The sequence below is a fragment of the Melopsittacus undulatus genome, chromosome 5 (genome assembly GCF_012275295.1).
Source record: "Melopsittacus undulatus isolate bMelUnd1 chromosome 5, bMelUnd1.mat.Z, whole genome shotgun sequence".
NCBI lineage: Eukaryota > Metazoa > Chordata > Aves > Psittaciformes > Psittaculidae > Melopsittacus > Melopsittacus undulatus.
In genome coordinates, this window is record NC_047531.1 from 45753396 (window position 1) to 45773200 (window position 19805).

Here is a 19805-nt window from a genome sequence, read left to right on the forward strand (position 1 = left end):
GCACAAGCACGTTTCTGTGCGGCAGGCTAGTGCTCAGTGCAGACTGAACACGACATTCGGATTTTCTCGTACCTTACCCAGGAACACCTCGGCCACCCTGCAGAGGCGGCCTCAGCTCCTGCCCGTTTCGAGGTGTCACAGCGCTACGTGTGTGCCTTGTCCACAGAGCCCCTCAGCGCTTCGCAATGGGGCGCTTGAAGCGGGCCGGCGAGCTTCAGCGTGCCGCCCGCCTCTGCCGCCCCGACACTCGCTGTCACCCCACCCGCTGCCCAGGGCCGTTCCTGCGGGAAACGCTCATAAACACGACGGGAAGGAGACGGGATGGGGGACGGGATGGGGCTGAGACGGGGCGGCAGGAGCGTCCCCTCAGCCGCTTCCCGCCCAAGCTTCGCCCCGCCTCCTCCCCCCCCCGCCGATCCTCCCCCCTCGCGCGCGCGCCGGGGAAAACGTTGCGCAGGTTCTAAAGCGGGGCGGGGGGAGGGGAGGGGGCGCGGCCGCGCGCGAGGGGGCGTGTGAGGGGGAGCGGCGGGTAACGGCCGACAGCGGGCGAGGGCTGCCGCCACCGCCGCCGTGCGCCAGGGGCGTCCCGCAGCGCCGCATGGAGCTGTCGGCCATCGGGGAGCAGGTGTTTGCGGTGGAGAGCATCCGCAAGAAGCGCGTGCGGAAGGTGGGCTGCTGCCGCGGCGGGGCGGGCCCCGGCGGCAGGGAGGGGGGACGGGACGCTCACCGGGACACCTCCCCCGTGCCTCGCAGAAGCGCCCTGCCTTCCTTCCCCCCGCCGCCAGCGCGGAGTGACGGGGTTGCGGTGGCACCGGCCCCAGCCCCTGCACCCGGCCGGGGTCGGCGGGCGATGGGCGCGCGTGTGGTGGCGGTGGGAGGTGCCGGTGAGGTGGGTGGGTGCTCCGGGGCGCCTGTGGTGGGGCGCTGTGGGCATTAACCTGCAAGTACGCAGCGTGCTGTGGCCTCGGGTGGATAGTTCCTTGCAAGGCAGCGTCTCCAAACGTGGGGAAGGGGCTTTGAGCACTGGACAGGGCTTGAAGCAAGCTGCTCTAGTGGAAGGTGTCCCTGGCCGTGGCAGGCGGTTGGAACTGGATGAGCTTTAAGGTCCATTCCAACCCAAACCAGTCTGGGACTATGAAGCTGATGAACCCCCCACGAGGAAAGCAAAATCAGTTCTCTGGCTCAAGTACTGGGCTGGTGCTTCGCTTGCTATGCAGTCGTGTAGAGGTGTGTGCAGCTGCAATAGTGGCTCGGCAAGGTATGGTCGTCCTGCATGCATGGAGGCCTCTGCCGTGCTTTGGGAAGTGCTTGACAAGCCCCTCAGGATAATGTTAAAGGTTCTAATACTTGTATGCATTGCTCATGAAGGCCTTGAACATAGTTTCCAATCACTACACTTTTTTCCTTTTTAAATCTTGTACTTAGAGTGAACAAATAAATGGGTAGCTGAACTTCAGCTTTGAGCTGCTGTCTACTTGGGTCGAAAGGCTGAGTGGCTGTGATGGATGGAACAGTGTGTAAAGCGTTTAGCAACTGGAAGGGAACATGTCAAAGAGATGCTTCTTAGGGTCTGAAATACTGTATTTCTGCTCTCTGCTTAAAAAAGTAAATTCCTCTGACACTTGCTCCTGGCATACATCTCCCCCTCATCTTTCTGCATGCTGACTTCTTGTAGAGTTGCCTGTAAAAGTGGGAATGGTCATAATCTTGCTCTCTGGTTGGTTCTGGGGGTTCTGTCTGCAAGGCTTCTGCAAAGGTATGATCCTGAGCTGATTGTAATTCAAGCTTGCTCAAATCCCCCCGTGTGCCCATTTTCTGGGGAGAAAGGTATAGCAAGTGTAGGTAAATGAGGAAGTGGCTTTGTTTTGAAAACAGAGCAATGGGAAATGAGCTTTTCAGTCGCAGAGTTGAATCCTGGTGATCGATTGCATCTCTTGCTGTAGCCCATATCTGGTTGTGGAGTTCACCTGTTTTCTTCTTCCTTTTTCCACCCTTAGGGTAAAGTAGAATACCTGGTGAAATGGAAAGGATGGCCCCCCAAGTAAGTCCTGTTTTGCTTGTCTTTCACTCTTGTTTCTTTAATGCTCAATAATAGCTTACACCATACATTTGCAACTGAGCATCTTGGTCTTGTCCCTCATTACAGTGACAATAAACAAAACCAAAGGGCCACAAACCAAAACCAAATCTGTTTCCAGATGGGCAGCTGAGGAATACAAACTGTGTGCCTGTCTATTCTGACTGGGTTTTGCCACTACTGAAATGTTCCATTGAGATGCTTTCTAGATACAAATCCATTATGAGTTTGATAGAGAACCCTGGTTCTTCTGAATGTGGAATGGCTTCTGCTTTTCTGAGTCAGCACCAAGAGGACCCCACTTTATTTTTAGAGCTATATGTAGTCTTTTGAAATTGAAAACAAGTTGATGGTCTTGTCTTGTCTTACCATTTCCCCTCTGCAATTCACAGACAGAAAGGGGTAATGTTTCAGATTTACTGACTGTAGCCAAATGCAGGTGATATTTGTCCTTTGAAAATTACTGCCATGCCGCCTTGTCCAGACCCTTCTGTTATTTTGAGTGCCTCTTCTGCTTTTGCTTTGGTTGCTATGTTGCAAAAAGGAAACAAAAAAAAGTCTTTCTAAAGCATTGCTATGTACTGTTTACAGATACTTATTAAAATGCAGCTGCCTCTGAAGAAGAGTGATTGCTCTGTGCCTAAATAGTCTATAAAATGCTTTGAGATTAAAAGGATTAGGTGACTGGAGAATATTACTATGTTAGCTAGTAGAACAGCCTCCTGGCCAACCCATATGGGGCCCTGTCTTTGCTTTTCTATTTGTGACTCTGTGTGTGTACATACACAGTGTGTGTGGGTACTACTACATTACACACACAGTTGCACTGCAGAGAGGGCTGCTCTTATGGATTCATCCTCACAGCTGCAAAGTGGGGCCCACTAGGATAGTCCTTGCTGATTGTACCTGGTGTCCAGGAAGTTGAAATGCATTCCTGTGTGCCTAATCCTTGTGCCTAATCCTTAGGGTTTATAGCGCATGTGTGAATATAAGCAGCTTCCCCTCTCTGGTGATGGTGGGAAAGGGTAAATTTGTTCTTGACTGTTAAATTCTGCTGTCAAAGTGTAACATTGTGCACTCATTGACTGCCAGCTGCCATATAGAGTTCATCAGTTCTTGGACTGCTTCAGCCTTCTGAGTAGCCTTATTTAATCACTGGCAGAGGTTGGGAAATGTATTTATAGCCTGTCAGGCACCATCCTCTTTTGTGGTTTGTCCCATTCTCCTTTCAACAAATGCATTGAGGTCCTTCTCTTGTAAGGCCACTTGCCAAGAAGGTGGGCTGAGACATGGCATAATTTTTCCTTAGATAGAGCAGCCCTTATTTTTACTGCTGCCTTTCCCTGTGCTGTACCTTAGAACTCTGGGGTGCTTCCCTCTCCCCCCAGACTCTGAGGAGCACTGACTTTCTTTTTTTTTCCTCTTCTCTATCCCGCAGCTCCATTTTAACTGTTCACTCAGTGGTTTGAGTTGCTTTAAGCCAAGAGGCTTTGAGCACTGAAGTAACTTTCATCCTGCTAGCAGTCTCTGTTCCTTGTTGCTAAACATACACATGCCTGTGCTAGCATGCAGCACCACACGCTGCTTTGTATATTTGTCTTCCGACATATTCTGTTTCCTCATCCCATGTTGTGTTTCTCTTCATTCCCCTCCCCAACCTTGTTGCATTGCCTTTTCTAATCTCTGTACCAGTTATCCTACCATTCCCATTGAAGGCTTTATGGAAGGGAATGAGGATAGGTCTGTAGTTTGCTGCTTTCCCATGTAATTGATAGTTCACTTTTTTTTTCTTTTCTTTTTAATAAAAAATTCGTGTCAGTACCCTGCACCTCAGATTTCTGGATTGTGTTGCTGGAATCAGGGAATGGAGGAGTTACAATCTGATTCTAGCTACAAGCTTGTTTACAACTTGTGTTGGAGTTAAGAGGGGAGGGGGAAGAGGAGGAGTAGAAGGAGGGGGAAGGAAGATCATATGATCTGTTTTCCAGAGTGCATGTTCTCTGCAGTTCTGCTGCAGCCTCGGCTGTGTGTACCCGTATATACGGCTCTGAGTGCGCGCGCGCACGTGGCAGACTGAACCATGGGTTGGTTTTTTTTTTTTTTTATATGCAGTGTTTTGCCACTGCAGCGAAGCCAGAAACTGAACTGCAGAGAAAAAGGCAACACCCACCAGTTTGGCTGTTTTTCTAAAGCAGATACTTTTTTTTTTTTTGTTCTCCCATGAAAAGCAATCCAATGGCTTTTTCTTCCCCCTTCCTTGTGTTATTATTTTTCTTAAATTTGTAGAATGAGTGCCAGAATCCCTGCAGCTGGGAGGAAACCTTTCTCTGTTCAACAGCATCTTGGTGTTGACAGCTTACTGCCAGGTTGCTGCAGGAGGCTTCAGCAAAGGAGGGAGGGAAGGATCAGGTGATTATGAAGACATGTCTGTTCTTAACTCTCTGATATACAGTACACCTAGGGATACCTGAATTTCATAATTTTGTTTTTTCCTTTTACAAAAGAACTGTACTTTCATTTCTAGATCCATTCTCCAGGAATGCTCCTCTGATTCATACCTGTCTTCTACCTAGTGGAGAGATGAAAGGGAAAAGCATTCCTGAACCACCTCCCCTGTGTACATATGTGCATATGTTACATGTCCTCATGCACAGTCCGCACTTCATCCAGAAACATAAAAATCCTGAAGTGCTTCCTCCCATTTAAAGGCACTGATACAAATGCACCCTTACATACCTGAGTGTGGCTGCTTTCTGGTCCTCCTCCCCAGGGGCTGGGAGGGTCTTTGCTTCCAGGCCCTGGACCTCACATTCCAGGAAAATTAATGTTCTGAGGCATTCAGGGTTTCAGACTTGCTTTCTTGCCTGAAGAGTTTTTATGATAGGGACATGTCACCTTTCCTTTAGAAGCAAACATGCTACAAGGACCACCTTGTGATCCATTACACCTTCCACAGTGGGAGGTTTTGGCTGCGTCTCCCTGGTATTAAGTGCAGCTGCTTTTCTGGGGAACAGTTTTTGGTGTTGTCTTCTTGGTGCGTTCACTCCTTTCCTGAGCATCTGACTCCTGTCACAGCTCTCTGACAACTGAGGAGGGAGATGGGGCAGTGAGTGACACTATGCACAGGCTACTTCTAAAGCATCAAGCTTATTTTGAGTAGTTTTGGTAGCCCTGACTACAGGGCGGATGGGTTCCTCCTGTGCTGGTACAGAAACACCGATGACCTCTGCTAAATAGAAATAACCTGCAGGGGGAGTCGAGTAAGAGGAATAGTTGGAAAGGTGCCATCAACTTGCCTCAGGGCCCTGGTCTAAACATGTTTAGTTGAATGCCAACGGTGGAGAAAAATTAAACTCTTCTTAAATTAATACTTTCAGTTCCAGCGATTAGAGGTAATTAATAATGCAGGTGAGGAAGCGTACTTGCTCCTTGAGCACTCTAAATTAAGAGAGACCTATTTTTCAGAAAGCTGTATCAGATCATGTCTCATTGTTCCATGGGGGTTGAGGGAGTGCTTCAGATGAGACCTGTTTAGGATTGACTTAAAATCAGTTTAAGTGTCCGTACAGGCTTTGCAAACAGCGTGGAGGGGGCCCTGAGAAGGAAAGTCTTCCTTGTTCTCCTACAAAGATCTGCTTGAAGCTTGGCCCTTCATGTTCTGGGAAAGGGAGGTGGTGTCTGTGGGAAGTTGGGGAGGGAATGGCTGAGATTCCTCAGAGCTCTCACAATGTCGTGGCAGGCCCCCCAACCCTTGTGAAGACAGTATCCAGGGCCATAATGCACTGCAGGCCTGCAGAGAGAATACTTCATTAAAGTACTGTTTACTTTATATGTCTTGTGTTTATCTTCAGATACAGCACATGGGAGCCAGAGGATCATATCTTGGACCCTCGCCTGGTAGTGGCTTATGAAGAAAAGTAAGGGCGCATGTTCTTTCTCTCCCTGCACACAAGAAAAGGAAATAGTGTGTTTTTCACAGTGTGCATAAAGTGCTGTCCCTACTTCAAAGATGAGATCCTGCATGACCTCTGTACCCTGGTGTTGGCTTAGGTGGACAAAAAAGGGTTAAAGCAGCTTTGACTAGCACTGTTTAAGAAACAACGCCAAGAACAAGCAGCACTAAGCCAAACAGCAATCAGTTTTAGGTTTTAATCAGGTCCAGGGCTGGACTGGAGTGATGAGAGGTGATAAGTTTCTCTAAACACACCCTTGATCAGCTAAGCTAGAGAAATTCCCTTCTTGCAAGGCTTTCACTCCTACCAGAAGTGATTCTGGAATGTTTTCAAAGCCCAGTGGTCACCATTGTGTTTTAATGAAAGAAATGAAGGAGCTGTGCTGCAAAAGGTAGATGTCCTTGTGGTATTAAGTATTTGATGTGATTTGTATTCCTCTTTCGCAGGGAAGAGAGAGACCGTGCATCAGGGTACAGGAAAAGAGGCCCCAAACCAAAGCGTCTCCTACTGCAGGTAGCCTCTTGCTCTTCTGTGTATTTCTAACTCATTAGCTGCTCGCAGGGAGGTGGAAACTGTCCATTTGCTGTTGGATGGACAAAATGGGTGGTAACAAGCCAACACAACAACATGAAATCAGTTGGTAGGCAGGTAGATCTAACCTGTTAGCTGAAGAGCCAGCTAACTTGTCTTTAAAAACCAAAGCAACTCCTCCCCTCAAAAACCCCAACAAACTAACAACAGCTCTTTCCGTCTGTACTAGGGTTTTAGAAACTTTGGGCCTGGCTGGTTGCAGGTTACCTGGTTTTTGTGCTCTTTTACTTTCATGTTGGGCTTGGACTTCCCATCATGTTAAAGGTAGCCACTGGTTGAAAGCAGAGTTCCAGCATGCTTTTACTGTTGTCGAGCAAAACATCCAATCCTAGGAAGTCCCTATTAGGAAGAGCTTATGACAGCAATTGAAGAGGTGAGAAAAGCAGTGTGCTAGAAGCAGCACAACTTACCCTACTCATCTGTATGTTCAGGGACTGAACGAAAAATAGCTTCCTAGCTCCCAGGTGGGAGCCTTGACTGTATTATCAGATTTCTGCTCTCACCCTTGCTGCCCTGATGTCTTGGCAGCGGCTGTATGGCATGGACTTGAGGAGTGCCCACAAGGGAAAGGAGAAGCTCTGCTTCTCTCTTGCACGGAGGTTTGGAGGAGGAGACAGCAGCCTGCCAGGGGCCAAGCCAGGGCAGGCAGAGTTCTCAGAGAAGACTGGGGGAGTGGTCCTGCCATTCTCTCTCCGAAAGCAGCGCAAAAACCAGAAGTACCTGCGACTGTCAAGGAAGAAGTTCCCCCGCATCTCGAGCCTGGAGAGCCGAAACTGCAGGCGTGAGTTCTTCCTGAATGATGCAGTGGGCCTAGAGGCCAGGCAGGGCCCGGAGGACTGGGAGGCTATGCAGCACACCAGCAAAGAAGGTAAGGCTAGACACGCCTTGGCTGTGAAGTCTGGGGCCTAAGAAGGATGCTCTGCATGCTTCCTCCTTGCTTGCCTCATTGTGGGATTATGGTTTAGGTCAGATCAGAGCAGCTTTCACTAGCTCACACTGTGGCACTCTTGTCTGCAAGTTCCTTTCTTGTTTGGATAAATAGCACAGGTTAATCTGTTTTTTGGTGCTGCCTCTCCGTAGTGCCTCTCTGCCTCACTGACTTCTATCAGTGATGCCCCTCACAGGGTTGGAAAACGTGGAAGATACTGCAAGTTATTCCTCTGTGACAGTTTCCTTACAGCAGAGGTGACATGCAGGTGTGGTAGTATTGAACTCTGCCTCTGTCCATACATCCACATGTTTTCAGCTTGCTGCCCTCCTAAAAGGAGCTTGGCTGGCAGTGGACAAGCTTGGGCACCAGCACTCTTCTTACAGTGCTGCTCTCAGGAACATACAGGAATGTCGCTAGGAAGCTGTAGTGCATTCCTCTGACCCCTCCTTTCTTTCCCCTCCACACCCCATGTCCTCTAAAATTCCTTGCTGTAGAGCTACATGAGAGGGGATGAGAGAGATGAAGTGAGGATGGTAAATCTTGCTTGATCCCACTGAGTACACAGCACGAATGTCAGCATGGGAGATGTCCAAGCACATTTGGCATTTTGGGGAGGGATACCAGCATCTTGTTCAGGAGGGCTGTGGGATGCATGCGTAGTTCTGAGTTACCAGGGAAACTCTATCCCTGCATTATTAGAGCTTCTGAAGGCGTAGCTTTCCTGAGGAGTGGAAAACCAGGCTTGTGCTGGTTGTAGTAGCTAAAGGAATCCTGCTACACCTTGCTAGGAGTTGCTGGATTATGGAGGATTTTGGGAAGAAGGCATTGTTCTGGGAATCAGAACTATGGCCTCCCTTCTGAGAGGGACTTGACCAGTGTGCAAAATCCAGGAAGGCAGCAGTGAGGGTAGCACAGAGGAGCCCAGTGTTGCATCATCGCAATAAGCAAATGTGTGGGTCTGCTTCACCCTTAGAAGCACTGCGCTCTAAAGCACTTGGGGAATAGAAGAGTGGATGTCAGTACAGAAATGTTTTTGCTCTCCCCTTGACACACAGCCTGCATGGAAATCAGTTATTGTTAGGGGGGACTGGGCTCTTTCTGAAGTGAAAGTAGGCACCCCAGGTATTTGAGACAGAAACCAGGAAATACACCCTTAAGGGGCCCTCATTCCTTGCTCAGCTTGGGACAGCAAGGTATATAGTACAGGTATAGTGACAGGGAGAGGGGATGTTTTCCTTTCTCTATATTTTTGTGACTGCCTTTGGGGGTTGGGGAGAAGTGAGCCTTTGGGTGGGAGAGACTGATAATTATTCTTAGAGTGAGAAGGTGCAAGGATGCCTGGGTTTTTATGTGGAGATATCTGGGAGCAAAGGAGGGATGCAAGAAAGGGAGAGAGACCTCTCTGTGAAGCAGTATTGATGGAGTTTTGGGAGAATGGCATAGGCTGCATTGCAGGTGCAGTACAAGGAAGACCCTCCGTTTTGGATCCCTTTGACTCTGCATAGGAATATCTGAAGAGCATGTGTAAGAGTGTGTGATTTTTTTACTTTTCAGCAGGGAAGGGCATTTACAAGCAGGTGAGCTCACACCTGGATGAGTGTGCTTTGCTGACACAGAGCCAAATTATCTGGGAACTGTGCATGGTTAGATGAGCTGTGTGGTGTTACAGGGTCTTTTGACCTTTGTGTAGGTTGCTCCAATGCTCCTGTGTGTCTGGAAACCTTTGCTTCTCTTTCCTTTCCCATTATATCCTGCAGTGATCCTCCATTTTCCCTTAGCCTCTGAGTGGAGGGCTTGCCCATGTTCATTCTTGCCTTGTACATGCAGACCCAGTACTGGCTGATTTCACCAACTGTTTGTCAGAAAGGAGACCCCTTTTCAATCCTTCCCTTCTCTCTCTTCTTCCTCCTTCCTTTTCCATCACCCTCTCTCTCTCTCTCGCCCACTAACATGCTTTTATCTGCCTCTCCTTCTGCAGCAGATGTGGATGGCAGTCTCCCTTGGATTCCCACTGTGCCCCCCAGCGAAGTGACAGTGACAGACATCACAGCAAACTCCATTACCGTCACTTTCAGAGAAGCACAAGTGGCTGAGGGCTTCTTCCGAGACCGGAGCGCGCAGTTCTGAATCTCCATTTTCAGTGCTCCCCAAAACCAATGCTTTGAGGGTGGGGCTATAGGGAAGGGTTATTTTATCCCTTAAGAAAAAAACAAATCCAAAATATCTCCTCTTAAAATGTTTACACAGACCTTTTTTTTTCCCTCCCTTTTCCTTTTCTCCCTTTCAGATACGCAAAAAAAGGCAGTGTAGGGGGTGTGTTTGTCATTGGTTTGTCCAGCTGAAAACCTGACAGCCCTTTCCCTGGCAAAGACTACCCTCCTAGATGTAAAAGGAGCAAGCTGAGCAATTTGCCTTTTATCCTGTCAAGTGGCGGCAGCTGCATTTGTGGGGAGAGGGCATGTGGAGGTGGAAAGAGAGATCGGTCTCTGTCCTGTCATCTTGCTCTGCAATTGATAGCCCTTGGATAAAGATTCTTCTCTGTGCATTGCTCTTCCCACCTTCCTCCTCCCTCTCTTCCTGCAGCAGTGAGAGGCGATGGATCCTACCTGAGTAGATAACTCCAGCCTGTTAAGAGTTTCTCTCCTGTGGCCTGCTGTTAGGACTTCAGAACCATATTTACCTGCCTGTGGTAAGTCAGTCCTTGCAGCATGGGTCCATACAGACTGCAGAGGTGTCTCCCTTTGATTGTTGATCATGTGGAAAGACTGAAGTGCATCTCTGCAATCTAGATTGGTGATGTACGTTCAATTTGATCTCATTAAAGGCTCAGAAGCCCAGCGCAGTTGAGACGTACTGTTCTGGATATGCTAAACAGGATTTCCAGGCTCAGCTCTGCAGTGTGAGGAATGCGTTATGGAAAGTGGGGTGTTCTTACCTTCTGCCAAATCCAGTATTAATAACAAATGCTGCCCTGAATGTGTGGCAATAAGCTGGCTGAAAACTGACTCCTCTCCCCTGGGAGGAGGGGCTAATAGGACAACCAAAGCATTGCCTGGCACTGCAAAGATATATGAGATACTGGCACAGGCCCAGGACACAGGAGTTGGACAGGATTGAGCTAGAAATGGACCTTGATTAGAAGAAAATTCAGTTCTTGGGTCCCATTGAGAGATCCAAGGTAAACAACATGTGGGGAAGGCATGTATTAGATTTGAGGAGGAGAAAAAATTCTTAGCAATGAGAATTCTTGGATTGTACTGCCTGAGTAATATTCTTCCATGGTTCCTGTCTCCTCACAGTATCTGTAATCCTGTACTGCTTTACTGATAGGAACTTCTCCTTGGAAGGCTTAAAAATCTTTGCCAAGGAAAGTGGTCTGCATTTCAATAGGCCCTGCCTGATCTTGCACTTAAAAATGTCTTGTGCTGGACTGCCTGTGACACTTGGAGGTGTGTGAAGAATTGCTGTATTTTGAGTTGGTAGTTTAGCATAGCATCTGTTCTTGCACATGCATGTTCTCTTCAATTTTTTTGAAAGCAAATTTTATTTAAATAACTTAGATTTTTAAATATAGACCTTTTCCTATGGAAAGATAGAAAAGTAGGCTAGAATGTAAGATGGGAACTGCAGGACAGAGTGCTGAAAGGTAACATTGGCTGCCTTCATGATTAGTGTCCTTTAAATTCTTTGTTTTCTCTCCCTGCCCTTCCTGAAGCATCTCTTACCTGCTGTATTTATTCTAAATGAAGCTATGAGCCTTCTGAGCTCTGAAGTAAAGACACCCATGGAAATCCTCACTGTGTTCCTCTGAAGGGCTTGGCTATTGGCCTGCAGAATTTGGGAGCTCCAGGGCTTCCGGACCTCGAAACACCTGCTGTTTGCAAAGTGCTTGGACTGCCTCTGTGGTTTTTATTAAAAGTAGGTTTTACTTCAGACAGGGTATAGCGGCTCAGTGTAGACTCAGGATCTCCCCTTCCATCTCAAAGCTCTTTTGAGCAGGCCTGTCTTTCACTGTGTCACAGCAGTTTCAGGACCACTGGAAAGACCTTGACTTTCTGGATGAACCTTCTGTCTCTCAGAAGTGACACAGGAGTTTTATTATGGAGAAATCTGGAAGGGTGAGAAGTGGAAGCTGGCAGGGGGAGGAGTTATGTAGTGGGAGGAAGAGTGAGTGGGAAGGAAGCCTGCAAGAACTAGCAAGGGCAAATAGATGAGGTAAGCATATATAGGCTGTGGATGTTTGTTGAATGTGGGTGTCCAGCACGAGGCTTCTGTATCTGGTGTTGCACCCACTTTTGCAGGTTGTGGGGTCAGACAGTGTTGTCATCACTTCCCACAGCCCCCCTCTGCCCAGCACCTGCCAAATGCTCTGAATACCTGCATCTCATCCAGTGGGGACACCACACAGCTGAGCCCTATCTTGAGGGTTGTAGCAGGTCAGGCAGTTACTGCTGCAGAAGCAAAATATTTTAGCTTATTTTTAAAAAAAGTCTTGAACTCCAGCTCATCCTGCTAAATATTCATGGCTTTTATAGGATCTGGTTTTTTTTACTGTAATGCAGCTACTGCTGGTTTTGTCCTATCTTCATCTCAGTGTACAAATACAACAAAAAAGCTTCCTATTTACTAAGGTTCCTGGCTTCAGCTGATATGCGATCTCAATCCTGTGGTAAGGAAGAGCTTGTTCTAATAAGCTGGATATCACAGAGTCGTAGACTTATGTGGGTTGGAAGGGATCTTAAAGATTCCAGCCCCTTGCCACAGGCAGGGACCCCTTCCACTAGACCAGGTTGCTGCAAGCCCTGTCCAACCTGGCCTTGAACACTGCCAGGGATGGGGCAGCCACAGCTTCTCTGAGCAACCTGTGCCAGGGCCTCAGCACCCTCACAGGGAAGAATTTCTTCCTTTAATCTGAATCTCCCTTCTTTCAGTTTAAAGAATTTTTTCATCCTCTGCTTTTCTCTCTGCTCACCATCTGAGACTTCTCAACCTTTTGTTTTGGCATTTCTCTTTAAGCATCTTTTCATCCTCTTGCAGTGGAGTTTTCAAAGACCTGTGGTGGTCTTTCAAAGAGAATCCACCCACAGCTTCATATCTCCATCATTTTTTGGATCAGTTTAGCTTGTGTTCTGCTGGTGACTATCATCTCGCCACATGAAGTGTTGTACAAAGTACCTGGCTGCCACACTACTTTGTGTACAGGTCAGTGAGGAGTTAACCCTCATCAGATTAAGATGCAACAAGTTGCATGTGCGTGGGTTTGGTTTTTGAGTGTGAGGAGGAGTTTGTGGTAGGAAACTAAGCAGTTACTGTGTTGGGTTGGACTTTTTGTTTTTGCATTCTTGAATTCTTGCTTATCTTAAAGATCTGAGATTTTTCTCTTGATAGGTTTAAAATGTGGCTCTGTTCCATACTGTCTGGTGACATACTATCATAAACTTCCTTACTAGAGCTGGTCTTCAGGGACTTAAAAAAATACCTTTATTCCACTTCTGCAGGTGTAGAGATGTATGGGGGTTCTACTTGTGACAGCAAGAGAGGTTCTCTGGGTTTACTTGTTTCTTCTCTCCAATGCCATCCATCTGCCATTTCAACCCAATATCTGAAAATTGAGCTGGGAGCTCTTAGGCTAAGATGAAAATCAGATGCTGTGCTCAGAGCTTTGTTAAGCATTCTGTTTGATTAGAAGAGCCAGAATAGCATCCAGCTGAAGCTCAGTTTAATAATTCTATTTGAAGCACAAGCCAAGAATAGAAATGGGTTAACTCTCCCACACCTCGTGTGGCTCCATGGCTGTAAACCAGAAAATCAAACTTCAGCCAGTGGAAATGGCTGAACTGCATTCAAGAAACAAACTTCTTGATGAAGAACTGTCCTAATAGTCATACTTTGAACTATTTCCATGTGAGAATTTATCATCCATGTTTGGGGGACAGAAGATCTTCTTTCATAGATCTTCTCACAGTGAACTTGCTGTATATATATATGACAGAACTGAGGAGCTTGTGAGGCAGGAAAATCTTTATTGTTAAAACTGTGTTTAAAAACCAAAAATAGTGGAAAGGACTGCCTCTGTTCCTGGATGGTTGTAAACTAGATGCTAGTGCTTTGATATATGTGATGCTTTGGAACAGCAAGTTTTAACACATAGTGGCATTAAGTAGCCTTTAAGCTCCTGCATGCTTCTTACTGTCTTGCACTTGCTTGGGGGCCCTTCTGCTTGTGAAGTCAGACCAAGGTGGGGTTTTTTGGTTTGGTTTGGGGATTTTTGGTTTTTATTTTTTGGTTAGTGGGGTTTTTTTGGTTTTTTTGTTTTTTTTTTTCCTTTTTCAAGCAATGTCAGGATGTTACTGTGAGAACACCCAAAAGCAGTTCCATTTGCCAAAATAAGCTCAAATTTGTTAGTGAATTGACCCTTGTTTATGTCAGACCCTCAGACAGAAAGAAGCTTATTGATAAATGAATGGCTCTTTTTTTGTTATTAGTGTTGTGAAAGTGTCCAGAATTGTTCTTCTGGTGTTTTGTGACTGAATGTATAAAATTGTTTGTTCACCTCATGGGGGGCCCTTGGCCCCGGTACTGTTTCCTGCTGCATGCCAGTGCTATTTGATGGTTTCACTGGAACAGAGATGGGAAGCCTCACACAGGACAGAAAATAGGCAGGATAGCTCATGCAAAGACCCTTGGCGATAGCCACAACAGAGGCTGGGGTGTGGACGACAGCAGTGAGCACTGTCAGCCACATCCATGTATTTGAGCAAAGCTAAATCTACCACCACCTCCTCACCCCTTCCTCTTCTCTCAAGCTTTAAGTTTGTGCTTTCTGAAGTAGGGGAAGTGCAAACCCCTCCTTTTAAAAAAGCTAATAAGTATCTACCTGTCTTCTGTTCCCCCTTGCTTACCTCCAACCTCAGAAAAAGAGGGTAGTGGGCCTTTCTAGGAAAACAATAGGGGCAGCTGCTTGTCAAGGAAGGGAGGGAAGAAAGGAGTTGCCTCAGAGTTGCTCTTGCTGGGTGGTTGAGGACCAGCCTGTGGGTGGGCTGGCATGAGAGGGAAGGCATGTTAAAAGTGCAAAGACTTTATAGTGAAGCTGATCCCTTGCATCAGTAGGTGGATGCCTCTCGGAGTTCTGAGTTGGTCCTGTAGAGAGGAGGTGGTCAGTGCTGCATTTATATATCCATCTTTTACCATCTGGGAAAGCAAGGGAGATGTGTACATCTGCCTGTTAACAGCTCTCACAGGGAATGTACAGTGTTGGCACATACAGGTAAAGGGAACACGTTGTTTTTGCCATGCTTGTTGTAGAACAGTTTTCCCACAGGTGTGGTAAACTTGTTTTGAGACAATAGCTTTTAATCAAGAGACCATGCTGTCCTCTGCCTGCTGAGCTTATGGTCATTGCAGAGAAAGGTGAACCTTCTAGGTGTGGAACCACATGGTCAGACTCTTCAGATCCTCTCCTGTAACAGGCACTTCCTGGAGTGGTGACCCCTTTTTCTCTTCCATCTCTCATTCCCTTGCACCCTTAATTCCTTACAGTGCAGTGGCTTAGCAGGGAGGAGGTGGGTGATGATCCCCATCTGACTGGGAGCTGGAGGGAGAAGCACCATGGGAGCACATAATGGCTGGCAGGAGGAGATGGGTTGCCACTGAGCTGGGATGGGATACAAGTTTTGGTCCTGAGGTTGATTTAATTTGCTCTGCAAAGACACCAGGGGCTCTTGTCTGAGAGTACAGGTCAGATTTGGAATAGGAAAGCTCCCAAGACCGGTCAGAACCTCTACCAGTTTATCTCGTTACTGGGGCACTGGGAGGGGGATTTTGGAGGAGGAGGAAGAAGTGGAAAGCCTTTATTATTATTTTTTAACCAGAAATTGTAGTGTCAGCACGAAGAAGCTTTTTGCAAAGCTGTCAAATATTAAGCAGCTTTTTTAATTTTTGCTCTTGTTGCTTTTAAATCTGAAGTATGTTTTGAAGCACTTTGGAAATGTGCACTAGGAGTGCTAAGTACTCCTTATTGTCTGCCTAAAAGTGGCATTTGAAAAGCAGAAGATGTATTCGCTTCAGGCCGGTGCCTGCTCCTTATCATTCTTCCAGAGCTGCCACCCAGACCTTTGCCTCCCTCCTATGGCTGAAGGGGGAGCATGCTCCACTGGACCAAGGAAAGGCAGGCTTCCCAGCTGGGGAGAGAAGAGTGACCAAGTTCACCTTTGGGGTCCAGGTTGGCTTCTTCCCTCATGGCCTCCTTTGTCTGAAGAAGGGAAAAATGAAGTTGAGTTTCAGTTTGAGTGGTCCTAGTCTGGAACTATGACCATTTATGCCAGCTCTGGAGACATCTTTATAGAGTTTACTGTCTGAAAAATTGCACCTTATTAGCTTTGTTGTGGAACAGGGAGAGGAAGGGCGGGTGAAGCAGGAGCTGTCTTCAGTAGCTGCTGGATTTTTCTAGAGGCCATTTCCTCACCTTATCCCCAGCATAACAGCAACAAAAGAACTAAAATCATTTAGATGAAGCTTTTTGTTCTGTGTATCTTGAGAACCTTTTGAGCAGGCTAAGATGAGATAATCTGTTTTTCCTCACCTAGCCAGCTCTGCAGCCGTGGGAACCCCAGCTCTCCCCCGGGTTTCAGCACCAGCCTTTCCCCTCAGCATATGCACAACACCTGGACCCTTTTGCACACTGACTCATCCAATTTGGTACACTCCTTTTCAGCTGGGAGAAGGAGGAGTAGATGGGGGCTTGGGTTGGATAGAGGGGAGGGTCCTTGGTTATTTTTGTTCTTGTCCCTTCAGTTGTTGCTGTTGTTACACGCTAGAGTATCTGAGTCTTTGCACACGGAAAGCTTCCTTTTGCACAGAATGAGCTTCTAGCTTTTGTACAGACTAATTGAATGTATTTGGGGAGGGGGGAAAATAGGGAGTAAACCAATTCCAAGCAAACCAATCGGAGTATAATGCCTTTTCTGAGCGAGTATGTGCTGTAAAAGGAGATTGTAATAGCAAAGGGAGGGCAGGCTCAAGTATAATTTGACACAAAGCGTGGTTTTATTTTTGTACTGATACGGATAAGAGACTGTACAGCATCTATTTATTTAGATGATTTATGTGGTAAATGTTGCAAACAAAATTATGAAAATATTAAATATGAGAACTGACATTTACCTAATGGTCTGTGTGGTCATTTACTTCCTCTTGCTTTAATTCCACAGCCAAATTATTTTCCGCCAGTTGCTTCTGTTGGTATAAACATGCAGTGTGGCTGGAAAAAGAATGGAAAATATACGTGTGTGCGTGAGAAAGCCCAGTGAAAAGCGGATGAAGACCGGAGCCTGCAAAAGGCCATTTCTGACATTACTCAGTACTTTGATTTGAAGAGGTCAGGATCTTATTAATTTTTAACCCACAGGATAAGTCGGAGCTCTACCGAGGTGACCTGGGATGGGTGGTCCTTGATGGATGAGAACTCGAAGAGGAGCACGCTGATGGGAGGGAGGGTGGCTGCTCCTCTGGGCTTAGGGAGCTGTTGATGTCCTCACGCAAAGCTGTGGTGCCAGGACAGCTCTGCTGACAGCAGAGCTATGGTGTGCGCTGTATCCTGCATCTCCTGCAGGAATGGAGAAAATCCAAGATGAGGACTGGGTTGCCACATGGGTTGCCAGCAGGGAAGCATCTCTCCTCCTGCAGGGCTTCAAGAAGCTCCCCAGGAGCACCACAGCTCCTGGGTGGAGTGTGGGCCCCTGATTCACTGCAGGTGAGGAGCCTGAATCCTAGAAGTTCTGATACTCCACAGATACTGATACCCCATGGAGAGAATCTTAAATGTCCACTTTGGTTTCTGACTTGTTCCCTCAAGGCGTGCGCCTCTGCATCCGCAATGGGGCTTGAAGGCTAGCTGTTAATGGAGGCACCTCAGCAGGCAAATGGGGCTGTCTGAGACATCTCTGGTAGCTATAATGTGGAGCTAAGCATCCCAACCCAGCTATGATGTCAGTCACAAAGCACAAGCCACACAAGTGGTGGGGGGTGGGGTGTGTTTCCTGAGTTGCATGTGGCAGCATAGCTAGGTCTTGCCGGTGCTACCAAAGCACCCTTCGTGAGCATATCCTCAGCCAGGGATTGGAGTGATGGTATCAGAGCAGGACTCCAGCCAGCCACTTAGTTTCTGGCACCAGTGAGTGAGTCAGGTGAAGTTGTAAGGAACTGCAGTGCAGAGTTACGGGAAAGCCTGCTCTGGAAATTGTTTCTTCCTGCCTCTGCCAATGCTGCAGAGGCTGGCTGGCACCAGAAATTCATAACAGCTTGCATGTGTTGGTTGGATTGAAGGTTAATCTGGATAGTACTTCTTTTTTTCTTTAATAATCTGTTGCTATGCTGTGCCACTAATGCACACAGGACAGCCATCTTGCCTTGCACAGCTTTCCCCACAGGATCCCTTGAAACAAGGGCACCAGGCTGCGCCGCGGGAAGTGTCCCAGGCCCCTGCTATGGTAAGACAGCACCCAAAAAGGGAAACAGCATGGTCTGAGCTCCTCAGTGTTCCCCAAGAAGCAGTGTGGAACAGAATGTGCAGCCCCTGCGATGGCAAGCACTGTCAGGAAGCTGGCAGTCACCTCCTATCTGCTCAGTGCCACTCATCTCTCCTGCTCTTGATCCTTCTCTTCCCAGTATTTTGCTTGCAAAGCAACTGTTTTTTGATGCAAGGATGCAGGAAACAACGGAAATTTGTGCAATCATTGCGTAATGATCCTGATCCACTGGGAGCTGGGGCAGCTTGGGAATCTGTAGGCAGGGCCTGGGGATATTGTAGTACCCCAGCAGCATCGGCACTGCATGAACCCCGCTGGCCTTCTCCTCTCTCTGCTACATCAAAAAGTTAGCAGCTGAAGGGAAGGCTGTTCAGCTGCTGTTTGGGCCATGCTGAGCCACCCCGTACCTGCTGAACAGGGAGGTACATGGGCAGCTCTGTCTTTGCTTTTGCATGTTTCAGGTTTCAGCTGGGAAATCTCACATTTTGACATGGATTGACCACAGAATCACAGAATGATTTGGGTTGGAAGGGACCTTAAAGATCATTTTGCTCCAGTCTTCCTGCCATGGGCAGAGATGCCTCACACTAGATCAGGTTTCTCCAATTGTTTGCTTAGAAACGGATGCAGTGTTTGCTTGAGGGGCTGAGGTGTGAGCAGCTACACCAGCTCCCGCTGTAAGCAAGGGAGTAACAGCTTTTTTACAGCAGCCTGCCACTCCCGACAGCACCTCCCTGGAGCAAACAGCAACAGGGTCGGCTCATCAGCCTTTGGAGTTGTTCTAACAGAGAAAAGCGCTGATACTCCTGCCAGGTCTGCAAAAAACCGAGCCTGGAGGCAGCTCTTGGCTTTGAGCAGGTGAGTTTCCCGTTACCCAGTGCCATGTAAAATGTAAATGAAAATGCTGTTGCACCTGCTGCTCTTCCCCTGTGCTCCTATACCACTTGCTAGGTGGGAAAGGTCCTGTTTTCCCCCAAAGCTCATTGCTTCTGGGTATTAGCAACAAGTGCTGCAGGGTGTTCTATGGCACCAGGGTTGTGCAGGCAGCAAGGTGCCTCAAAAGTACTTTATTTCAGTGTCTGTAGTAAACAATAGATGTTCCGGGAGAGCCATCTTCCCAAGTTGATGTTGGTATTTTTAAGTGTTTTACTGGAAATGTGAATGAAACAAAGAAAAAGCCCAACAATGCTCTGAACAGCTGGATATTCTGCTGCTATTTAGCTTTGTCAAAGTGAAAGATGAAAGAGCCCAGGGCTGGGTAATGCCTGTACAATGACTGCTCACAGTAACTGGAGCAGTGGCTATGGCTGGAAAGAAGGTCCTGCTGATAGGTGAAAGGAGAAAGCACATGGAGCTTTCCAAAATGCCACTGCCCCTTCTGGTCCCTGGATTCAGGGTGCCTCATGCTTCTGCCCTGAGGTGAGGTGTAGTACTTGTTCCTGGGGACAAGGCCATCTGTCAGTCACAGCACGTGTGTTTGCATAGCTGTGCAAGGGTTTCTCCCTGCTTTATTTAGGACTGCGTGCTTTTTAGGGTGGCTGGTATTGGCAGTTGGTAGCTCAATTATTTGATGCTCAGCTACAAGTGCAAAAGCAGTTGTTCAAACAGAGTGAACACTAACAAATATGCTAATTTAATTGTGGATGGTGCTAATGAACACTTAATGTGCAAAGTTAAAAGCAGTTTAAAAAAGTGAAAAGCAAAATGCAATGGGTGTGATCGACTTG

The 19805-nt window shown here is 47.4% G+C and overlaps 1 protein-coding gene across 2 annotated transcripts; it reads left to right on the plus strand.

Annotated features, from left to right (window-relative positions):
- Positions 1-461: 461 nt before the first annotated feature.
- Positions 462-11346, plus strand: CBX7 (chromobox 7). Of its 2 annotated transcripts, none has more exons than XM_005150344.3 (6): positions 462-667; positions 1998-2041; positions 5929-5994; positions 6477-6543; positions 7150-7489; positions 9531-11346. In XM_005150344.3, the coding sequence occupies exons 1-6, from the start codon at positions 599-601 to the stop codon at positions 9677-9679; spliced, it is 735 nt and encodes a 244-aa protein (XP_005150401.1). In that variant the 5' UTR covers positions 462-598; the 3' UTR covers positions 9680-11346. The 2 variants fall into 2 exon arrangements, with proteins under 2 accessions (XP_005150401.1, XP_030905922.1); XM_031050062.2 differs by having other exon boundaries at positions 9534-11346.
- The last annotated feature ends 8459 nt before the right edge of the window (positions 11347-19805 follow it).